The following is an 11,260-nucleotide window of genomic DNA, read 5'->3' as shown; positions in this document are numbered from 1 at the left end:
TGCACAAATTGGCGATTTTGGGCGTGTAGAAACAAAAAATTAGGCGCTTTTGTTAAAATCTGGCAACACTCGAGTCCGCGACGACAACTGGCGTTCATCAGCCAGAAGAAGGTACTTGCGGGTGCTCGTTGCTCTGCGTTCGGTTGCACAGAAAAAGTATATTTGATTACAAATGAAGAAGTGAATTCAAGATCAGACGCATGAAAATTCATGGGTAAGGTTAGGATTAGGATATTGTTTTTAATTATGGCATAAAATGCCAGTTCAGTGAGTTCACAAACGTTGGTTTAAATTTATATGCAGTCGAAGATAAACAAAATTTGAAACATTGTGCATACATATTTCAACAAATCAAGTGGTTTTGCATACCCAATGCGAGTAGCGGATTGTTGCCCTGAAATTACAGTGAGATTCGACAAAAAATAAACTTATTCTTGCTTAATGTAGATAGAAGCATGCCCGACATGACAGGGAGGTCCAGGGGTATTTGTCACCCTTCATTTTCCAGAGACATTGAAGGCCCCATTTCGTCAAGGAGAAACACAGATATTCCAGGTATATAGGCTATTGTCATTTTTTGTTAGGCTTGTTTACAAGTCAACGCTAAGCTCATTGCAGCAATATGTTACTTTCCCTTTTCTGTATTTTCTTAAACCTGGGTAATTTTAAATCTAGTATAACTTCTTGTATGATTATTTAAACTTGTCCTAAACCTCAAATGAAATAATCTGATTACAAACGTTATGAATAAGTAAGGGAAACACGGAGCAGACCACAACTGTGTACTGGACATTATAGGTCACTTGGTATATATTAGATTGTGTGCAGATTATTCAGAGAGGAAACAATGACAACTGTTTCCGTTGACTGCTTCAGCTGTACAGTATGTTTATGAAATACACTGATATTTTAAACTAGCTTAGGATATGTTTTTGTGCTTTGTTACAAGGAAATGTCAGCCAATTCCAATCCTTCAAACAGAGTCCTCTTAAGTAAGATGTATATACAACAAAAAATATTATTGTTGTTTTATTATGTATACGTCTACTAAGATAGCTGGTGTTCTGTAGTATATGTTATGGTGATGATTGTTATTATTAATTGAACATGTATTTGTATTAGTTCATTTGGATTATGTTTAATAACCTGTTGTTTTAATAATATTTATAAAATGTGCCTAGTGCTTATCCTAATTCTTAATTGAGCTTGCGGCACAGAACAGTTGGCAAAGCTATCAGCTACTGAGACAGAAGTAGGTGAAAAAAGAAGGGTGCTATATTTGTCATTGAGGCAACACAGGCATGGTTGGTGGTTAATTTGGATGTTTGTCACATCTGCTGGTAGTCTGCCTATATGTGAAAGTGTAGCCATGTTGGATGTTATGTAAAATTATTTCTAGTATGTTAGCAAAGGATAGTCGTCACTGAAAATGAAAGTGGATATGTTGGCAAGTAAATATTCAGACCGATATAATAGTTTGTTACAAACTTGTAGAGCTTTTCCTTTCCAAAGATTACAGTTTTTGAAATAACACAGATTTGTAAATACCCTGGTTTGTGCATGATATAGCATATATGGTTACTATTAGTTATTTTTTAGATTTTTTAGTTTATCAGACAAAGGCAACTGTTGGTCAATTAGAAGTCACATATCTATATTTAACTGTGTGTAATCCATATTTATATACACATATGACAGAATTTATGTTTTTTCACAAACGTAGGACCTCTTGTCCATGCCTGCCAAAGGTTCTGTATTGTATATATTTGTCTACCAACAATATTCCTCGCACTAGAGTTTAACAGAATTTTATGTGTAGGTCAGTATGGCCACTCATCGAAAGACAGCACTACTATCTCGTCTGTGGACAGAGAAGATGCTGAATTACAACAGGCAATTGCCCTTAGTCTTCAAAATGAGGGAAACCTAAATGGTTCCACAACCATGTCTACCTCAGCCAGTAATGGGTTGGCCAGGTACAACATTATCACACTGGATTTAAGTAAAAAAAGGCTTAACTTGGAATGGGTGGTTTTAGGGTTTTGGAACAGAGAGTGACACAAGGTGACGATCGAAATACAGGTGCTGGAGGATCAGGTGATTGCCCAAAATCTTGCTCCACAGATCCAAGTAGTTTGTTACGTATAGGTAAAAATCTTGTGATTAAAAGTAAAAATAATGTATAATTTAGATGCAATAAAGTTCCAAGTAGTGATCCAAGTTGCTCTGACAGGCTGTCGATGTAGTACCTTATTATTAGCAGAATTTATGTGAATAGATTGGGTATTAAATTTCACTTAGGCAATTAAAAGAACCTAATTTTTTCTCCATGATGCACTTTTTTACATAATTGTGCATCAGTTTTTTCAACTGCAAATGAGCTCAAAGACAAAGTACACTAAATATTGTCCTTCATGTGGCAGATAAAGATTGGCCAACAGGACTGAAAAATGTTGGCAACACATGTTGGTTCAATGTTGTGGTCCAATCACTCTATCACCTTCCCTTCTTCCGCTACATCATTCTCAAGTTCCATGATTTGAAGGATGTACCTGAAAGTGCTGAAGTAAGTTGTTTCCATTGGCAGACTCCCGTCTTAATAGAATATGTGTCTAATATCTACTGTGCTATCAGATGCAGAGAAATTTAAAGGTAATTGAAGAACTGAAACGGTTGTTTGCCTTGATGTATTCGTCCAAAAGAGGCTACCTAGATCCCCAGCAATGTATCAATGTTTTGCAAGACAGCTTTTTAAATAGAAGCACTGACAGTCAACAGGTAATTACATCACATACTTTTATGAAAGCAAGCTGTTACAATTACTCCCTTACTATCAACTTATAATTTCATTTTTTTGTATTTTTTTTTGTTTTGTAAATGTTGCAGACAAAAAACCTGCTGCTTTAAATTATTGTTTCTAAATTTCTCTGTGTCACTTTACTCCACCAACCAAAACATGCATGTTTTTTTCCATTGAGCTAATGAAGTCATGTCTTGTATGCTAATCCAACATTTCACAAAAATGCCCATTTTGATCATAGGATGTCAGTGAGTTTATTCACATGCTTCTGGATGCACTGGAAGGGGCTTTCCAGTATAAGCAGGAGATTAAGAAGGAAACCATACTAACCCAAGACAGAGAAAATGAAAGTCCATTTGGTAGCCCTAATGGTTTCAGTGTCCTTAGTGAATTTTTACCAGACAAAAAAAAAGAAGTCACCAACCCTATGTTAGAACTTTTTTATGGAATGACAAAAACTGTTGGAATACAAGATGGTGAGAAGTTTGTTTCATCTTTAAGTAATTGTAAATAAAGGCACTACTACAACTTTTGCATTTTATTGAATAACAGAGTAATGACAAGCCCATGGCAGACATAACCAGTGTATATTGTGCAATAAAGTTCATGTTCTAAACATTGGCACCGCAAAATTTTTGAGGCTGAAGCAAAATTCAATTAGTGCGTTCAATTACTGTTGTGTTACTTGCAGGGAACTCGTTTGAGCAAGAAAACAAATTCAGCATCCTTCCCTTGTGTGTGGAGGGAAAGAAAAACCTACATGAGAGTTTGGAGCACGCCACTGCTAAGGGAAACGTCGGGAAAGAGAAAGAGGTTCCTGTTCGCAGCTTAGTTTCTGTTCATATTCTTTATATATGCATCATGTTGCTTTGTATTTCCATGGCCGTGAAAAAGAAAACATTGCTCTTGATAAAAAACTTGAAACTGATAAATCATTGGATAACTTCGTGTAGGTCACACTTTCTTACCAACAGTGACCTGATGGCTAAGATTAGGCGTCCTTCAATGACATAACTACAAAAACATCCTAACCCAGGATGTCCTAACCTTGCATATTGCAACCTTTGTAACTATTCCAAAAACACTGCCAATAAAACTGTGTATCTAACTTTTCATAGCCGAAACGATATGAAACATGTATGATGATTAACTGAAGTTTCCTTTCAGATGTGGTTCACAAAACTACCCCCTGTCCTCACCTTCCAACTGTCGCGTTTTCACTTCAACCAGGACCTCGGCAGGCCTGAAAAACTGCACGATCGTCTGGTCTTCCCATGCGTTCTCTACATGGACAGGTGTGAATATATAAGATACTGTACCATCAGAAAAGATTAACAAATATTATGGGTGTTGGAAGGTACATGGAAGCTAGCATGGAAGTGACCCGTGCAAAACGAGAGGAGATTAAACAGCTCTCAATGCATTTACACGACCTGCGTTTGCGACTGAGCAGGTATTCTTTGTCATGGATTCCTAAACTTTTTGTTCTGCCACCCCATGTTTACATGAGGTTTTTACTCTTGATGGGTAACATAAGCGACAATAAAGATTATGTGCTACTGCAATTCTCAAGTGGTATTTTCAACTTATAATTCCAAGCACTTGGCTATAAAATGATGACATTAGTGTTTGTATGATATTGTTCGCTATCATTTCCAAAAACGTCACATCTTGACGTAGCATAACGTGGTTGTTGACGTATATACGTTGACACAACAGACAAAAAAAACCCAACCTTCTGAGGCTTGACGCTACATTTTAGCACTAAACGTATTGACAAATATATTTCGGCAGAGCCATCACTACTCACCACAACGGTCGGTCTTATACATTATCCGACGTGCTTTTGTGCTGCGCTAACTACGCCTCCCAGAAACACGTGGAAGTGAACATGGACGCCGCGGTCTCTTCCCAAAGTAGCGTTTCGAAAAGGTATAAAACCCCACAATTAAAATAGTTACTGCTACTGCATATTCTACATTTGCATATTGTACATTACAAGTTAGACACATAGAAACCCCCTGAGGCGTGCTTGTATTATCGTTACAATCTCATGCAGCCCTTGGTTATTTTCGGTGCTGATGTTGTTGTAGAAGGTATGACAGTGAGTCGCCAACCATCGGTTTGTCGCCCCATAAGAGGAGCAAAGAGGACGATGAAGATATGGACGATGGGGAAACGAACGATTTCAAACTTTCCTCGGACACTGCAGATAGCGAAACTTTGTCTGAGGCTCAAACAGTAGAAACGATTCTCCGAAAGTGGAAAGAGAAGGTTGACCAGGATATCATAGGTAAGTGATTTTCTTATCCTTACGGCTGTCTTTAAAAACGTCCTACAATGTGTGCCATGGCCACCGGTGTGTCTCTTCATTTTTGGGAAAGTACCGCTAAATGTTTCCAATCTAATGTATTCTTTAAAACAACAAGTCATTGCTAAGCATTTGTTTTAAAACCTTGTTTTACTCATGGATTCGCACTCGTAGCTGTAACACCATTGTGACGTTTAAATGCCTATAGGTTACAAGTATACATGTAATAGAGGGTACACGTTCAACGACACGATTTGGTGTCCCACAAACTAGAAGTGTTGCTTCGAATGTGATTTAAACCAATAATACTAAAAAAGCAGCAGCAGTAACTTTTTATTACAGGATCAGCCTGGCTTATAATCAGGAATATATATTTCGCCCCATAGGCATCTTCAGTTCCTGCAGTAAACGTAATAAATAATTTTAAAAACGTCTGAAAAACAATAACGGTAAAGAAAGGGCTAATAATGAAAGAACACTAAGTTCGACCTCTTGCAATGCTATATGTGCCAAGGCAAAACACTGAGTTACTATCCTTCCATGAAAAGGGCAAGAGAATTGCGCACACGGTGGAGAAACAACATCAGACGCGGGTGGAGATAAGGAACGCGCCGATAAGACGAACGGCGAAAAACCACCTTAAAAGCACACACGAAAAACATAGAGCCATAAAACGATTAAAAGCAATTAAAAAAGGATCTGAAAAAGCATTAACGCACCGTAGGCAATATCATTTTCTGTATGTTAAAGGGTGGTAACTGAGTGTTTTGCCTTGGCACATATAGCATTGCAAGAGGTCGAAGTTGTGTTTTTTCATTACTAGCCCTTTTTTACTGTTATTGTTTTTCAGACGTTTTTAAAATCACTTGTTATGTTTACTGCAGGAACGAAATGAAGGGGCGAAATATACATTCCTGAAGCCAGACTGATCCTGTAATAAAAAGCTACTGCTGCTGCTTTTTTTAGTATTATCAAATAAGTTACAGTGATCGCTAGGCCTGCATCTGCAGTTTTGGGTAGATTCCAATATTTCAACTTTTAAACCAATAAAGTTTGAAGTTGACACATTAGTCTTTTGTTATTAATATTGATTTGTGTATTTAATAGCCTTCCTTAAATATATGTGGGCGCTATTCGGTGTTTTTCCTTGTTTTTCTTAGCAGAGGAGAAATACTGTCGCGCTTCGTCTTTTATCCGATATTTATCACAGCTCCTTGATGTGGTGATGTATTTGTTTTTGCAGATCTTCGAAGCAGTATAAAAGATATCGAGAAGAAAATAGACAAAATGTTTGAGGAGAAAAGCTTGAGACAGATGCCTTACACCTTACACGCTGTACTCGTTCATCAAGGCCAAGCTCTGGCCGGTAGGAGGCGCCATATGCAATTGTATTAAAACATGTGTTATTGTAAATAGTGGCGTCTTATAGTGAAATGGTAGTTTAATACGTTTTCTGCAATAAATCATTGTATGTGGCTTTGTTGGATAAAAGCAAAACTTACGATTGTCAGGTCACTACTGGACTTATATTCGCGACTATCGCAACCAGTGTTGGCTGCGTTTCAATGACCTTGCTGTGTCGGAAGCAACATTCGAACAACTTGCCACCGAATCTGTGGGAGGTATCCATGCAACCCGTTACTATGGCAACCTCGCCAGCGCCTACTGCCTCATCTACGTCAACAGCAAGAGAAATGACCTACTCGCAGGTGGGGATGTGATTATCGATAATGGATGGTGACCTTTTAGTTTAAACCTCAAATGAGTAAAGGATTTGACACTGGGGGGCGATTTGTTGATGTAAATCAGAGGCGCTGCAAAGGCGTGGGTTCGAATCCCGGTGTGGCCATAAAAAAGGCGATAATTTTGGAGCACACGATATGGCAGCTCAAAACGTGTATGTTTGATTGCCAGTGTAAGACATTTACATTTTAGTTATTGTTGACATATCCGTACAAAATGTGGCATCCAACAGGTATCAACATGCGTGCTTCTGTTTAGATTTCGACTTTCAAACGGCGATTGCAACCGACGTGGATTTAACCAAACTCGTTAACTCCGACCACGAGAGTTTGGAAAACGAGTTGGAACAGATGGACGTTGAGAAGGCGAAGCAGATGTCACTCGAAAACTTTCCAGTCGCACGGCAAAAGGAAGACATTGCTGGGGATGATTTAGAAACAGGTGGGTCCAACATTTCGCACGTATACGATACATCGACCTTGTACTCTTAAAAGTGTGTGTGGCGATAGCTTGGTTTTGAAGCAGTCGTATATAGCAGGCATGAGCAAACTGCTGTCTGGCCTGTTGGGTTTTTCAAAATGCCCCATCGGAAGTCTGTCGATTATGAACCATGTTTTACATGCATTTTGATGTATGTAATGCATGTCTTTTTTGTTTTTCGGTTGCAATATTTAAACGTTAATAATCGTAAGTAGGTGAGTTCATAAACTGAAGTGTGTTCACTTTGTATGGACTATTTGTCCGTCGGTCAATTTTTTTTATAACAACGGGTGTGGAAAAAGTCCGTCTTCCGAAAGTTTTTTGTTTTGTTGTCATACAGCTGCATAGTTTTGCAGCGTTTCGAAATGGCGTCGAGCGATTTTAAGATTATCTTATTTTGAAACACTTATCAATGCCTAATTATTCTTCCTCAGACACAACGGAAGACGGTGGAGCTCTCGATCTAGCTGTGCTCAAAAACGCGATTGACCGCGTTTCTTACACCTACGACGGTTCTGGCCCAGAGAAAGCCCTAGAACAGGTAATTTTTTATTCCTATTTTCATGTTTTAAAGCTTTTTGAACATTTTCTGCTGCTTCCACTCTTTTGTCATCTGGTAAAAATCCATGTGGTGAACATTAGGAGCCTAAAACGGTTCGAAATGAAGACACTGATGCCTTGAAAAGACCCGAAGTTACCGAAGCAGAAGAAGAACGAGACGCAGACAAAGTTGATGACTCCATAAGCGAGAAAGCTGACGAATTTATATTAAAAGACCGAGAAGTAGATTCTTCTCTGATTGAAAATCAAGCAAAACGACAAAAGATTGTCAACAATGACGACATTGAAGACGAGGTGTTTTGTCTTTCCTTTTTTCCATTTCTCTCTTTTTACTTCCAACGTCTCTCTTTTTTCTATTTTCTCTCGCGCAGGCAATATACTGCCCAGTTTTCCAGGCTACAATGTTCGCTATTATGAAAACAGGCAGCACCTACAACTTTGAAGGTCCCCACGCCGCCTTGGCGCAGGTATAAGTCCAACGCCTTTTGTGTGCAGCCATCATAGCGACGCTACGTCATAGCTTCTACCTTTGTGCGCATAGTTTGTTACGTCAATATTGTGTTCTTAAAGTTTCGTCTGCTTTGGCAGGCAATCAGCGAGGAAATGTTGAGGCTGCAGGAGCTTTCAAAGGAACAGGACACTCTTATCAACGACCCCCGACTGCAAAACATCGTCGTTTATCTCTATCGAAACGGCGCCACTAAAAAGGTTTGTGGTAAAGTTCATGTCTTGAGGTGGTTAATTTGTTGAGGGTAGAACGTACGTCCACATGTGTTACCGTAACAATTAAATTTTGGTCACACAAGATTCTCGTTGCATGTAGTTGACGAACTTTATAAGCTGAACTGGGATCATGCTGTGACGACATGACATAAAACTCAATTATTGAAATCCTTTGCAAACATAAATCGAAATTTCCTTCAACGCTTATTAATGTAACAAAAGACAGGGTTTCAAGAGAAAACAAGTTCGCAAATAGAGGCCCATTGCCCGCAAATACTGGGACACCATTTTTACATGCACTCTGCTCCACAATACTCAATATGACCGACTTAATAGCAACATTACTTTCAACTTAACCAACAGTCTTATTTAAATTGACAGGTCATTGAACGTTGTGTTCTGGAGCAATTCACCGACTCCAGGCTGAGATACGATCGGCGCTCGCGCGACATCATGCGGTGCGCGGTGGAGAAGATGAATTCTCTGGACCTGACGGATGACCAACCTAACGAAGTCGAGGTAGGTTTCCAACAATGTCAATGACTTGTTGATTTGACGCAAACTAAAACTTTAAATGGTGTTATAAGTTCTATTGAAGTCAACTAGACTTTTTTGCACGCGACTCCTTGTTATTCTCCTGTGACTCTTCGTGTCTGTCAGTCATTTAATTTCAGATATTGTAATGAAACAACTGAAAAATTTCACGCACCGAAAGTGTGACTCAGCATACATGTCTGGAGGCGTATTTTTATAAAATAGCATTTTATGTGGCATTCTTTTACCCTGTCAGACACATAAAATTTGTCCTGCGACGCCCATAAGGTCCCCAACCCCCCGGATTTAATCTGTTCACCCGATCGTAATGAACTACGTAACATTTACTTTATCCGGAAGCACCTCCTAAAAAAACTCCATCGGTCGTTTGCAGGAGTGGAAGAAAAAATATCACGCCTTCTGCGTGGCGACGTGCCACATGCTGCAGGGTCTTTCCCTCTTCCACAACCGTAAGTTTTTTGAGGCTGCGATGCATTTCGTCGCGGTTCATCGACACAATACGGACTTGGTGCGGGACGGAGACACAGGCATGGGCGTCGACTCGAAATTCGTGGGGAGATACTGCAGGACATGCGTGCAGGTTGGTGACGAAAACAGGTCAAACGTTTTTATTCAAACTGGAACAACTGACTTGATCCATATCAGTGAGCTGTATTTAATCGTTTAAGTTATGCTGTGGAGCAGGTCTCAAGGATATGCGCTGTGTAAAATTCATGCCCTTAAGGTTTTAGAGCAGTAATTTCTTAGCCGCGCGTTCATTTTTTCAGCGGCCCCCAAAATATATCCTTTGTTTGTTTTTTGCACTTTCAATATGTTTTGTTTATTGCATTGTAGTGTAGATTAACAATATAACTGGCCGTAAAAGTTGTTTGAAATTTTACCAGTCTGCAAATGCAAAAACATTAAGAAACACTTCTAGATCAGGTGGTTCTACTGACCAACACTACTTGCAAATGCCAGAAAAACGGAACGATTCTGAGACGCATACCTTGTTGGTTTACCATGAATTTTTTGCACTTTCAGAGAGTGAACGAGAACGCTATGCGACAGCTTCAGTCCTCGAATAAAGAAGATGCTTTGACAGGCATCCAGCTGATGAGAAACCAGCTCATTCCCTGTATAGCGACATTACTTGACCAGGAAAAGGGAGGAGGAACGGCCAACGACTTGCAGCTGGCTGACGGTATTCGCGATGACTGGTGCTCCCTGCTTGAACGCAACGTTGGTAGGTGACAAACCCGAAAACCTGACAATACTGTGTAGCTGGTGATATATCAGTGGTTCTCAAACGTGCTACACATGGAAAAATTCACCTCGCCTGCGACCCGCCCAGTTTTGTTTAAAACTAGTACTCGACGAAAAGTCGGAAACGACTAACTGCTGGAGAATCGCTCATATAGGTTAGGTTATAAGATATCTGCAACCCTGCATTCAAATAAACAGAACATGCACTGTTGCGGGCTTTAGTTCCCAGCCCCAGTTTTATATCTGCTTTGACTAAAACCATCGACTTTGGATACAGTTTCGCCTTTTGTCGGCACCATATATTTTGGATTTGAGCCTAAATTTACAATTTTACCAACTATATGCGTGATATATTCAGTGTGGGAATTGACGTAACCAGATAATCTATTTCTTTCAGTTCTGTCGCGAGAGCAACTATCCAACGTGCTGACCGAGTTTTTGGATGTAAGTCCGGCCTCCAAGTCATTCGGCGTGAACCCGATGATCGAATTACCGACGAATCTTTGCCAGCAGTACGAGACAGTCATGTCATCGCTATTGCACGAGCCGGACTAGAGCTGCCCTCAACTTGCTACATACATCTTTTGTTTTTAATTCTTTTACGGTTAAAATGGGGCCTTGGCCTTGGCTGTAACACGAACAGCAGTGTTTCGGACGTTTATTTTTTCGCTTTCAGCAAAGTACCCATACATTTTTATTGCCCATTTTTGCGTATTTTGGTACTGACTGCATGTATGGCGGGTATTCTCGTTTGCCTGTGTTATTGGCGCACAACCGCATTTCCACTGTGCCTTATTACACCTACTGAGTGAAACCATAGCATGTTACGTACAAGTACTCTT

At 39.6% G+C, this 11,260-nt stretch overlaps 1 protein-coding gene across 4 annotated transcripts; it reads left to right on the top strand.

The window, feature by feature from the left end:
• Nucleotide 1: 1 nt before the first annotated feature.
• On the top strand, nt 2–10,977 carry LOC145897718 (ubiquitin carboxyl-terminal hydrolase 25-like). 4 transcript variants are annotated; one of them, XM_082986124.1, is made up of 21 exons: nt 2–214; nt 448–555; nt 1,820–1,976; nt 2,039–2,097; nt 2,424–2,566; nt 2,635–2,778; nt 3,042–3,276; nt 3,492–3,613; nt 3,968–4,095; nt 4,158–4,253; nt 4,595–4,732; nt 4,894–5,093; nt 6,355–6,477; nt 6,623–6,820; nt 7,113–7,295; nt 7,769–7,875; nt 8,484–8,603; nt 9,000–9,137; nt 9,547–9,753; nt 10,197–10,398; nt 10,816–10,977. In XM_082986124.1, the coding sequence occupies exons 1-21, from the start codon at nt 211–213 to the stop codon at nt 10,971–10,973; spliced, it is 2,970 nt and encodes a 989-aa protein (XP_082842250.1). In that variant the 5' UTR covers nt 2–210; the 3' UTR covers nt 10,974–10,977. The 4 variants fall into 4 exon arrangements, with proteins under 4 accessions (XP_082842250.1, XP_082842248.1, XP_082842249.1 ...); XM_082986122.1 differs by having other exon boundaries at nt 2,039–2,148; nt 4,897–5,093; XM_082986123.1 differs by having other exon boundaries at nt 2,039–2,148; nt 7,781–7,875.
• Nucleotides 10,978–11,260: the final 283 nt, after the last annotated feature.

The sequence above is a fragment of the Ascidia mentula genome, chromosome 4, assembly GCF_947561715.1.
Source record: "Ascidia mentula chromosome 4, kaAscMent1.1, whole genome shotgun sequence".
NCBI classification, from domain to species: Eukaryota; Metazoa; Chordata; class Ascidiacea; order Phlebobranchia; family Ascidiidae; genus Ascidia; species Ascidia mentula.
The sequence above is the reverse complement of the archived record's forward strand: the minus strand, read 5'-3'. Positions and strand labels throughout refer to the sequence as shown.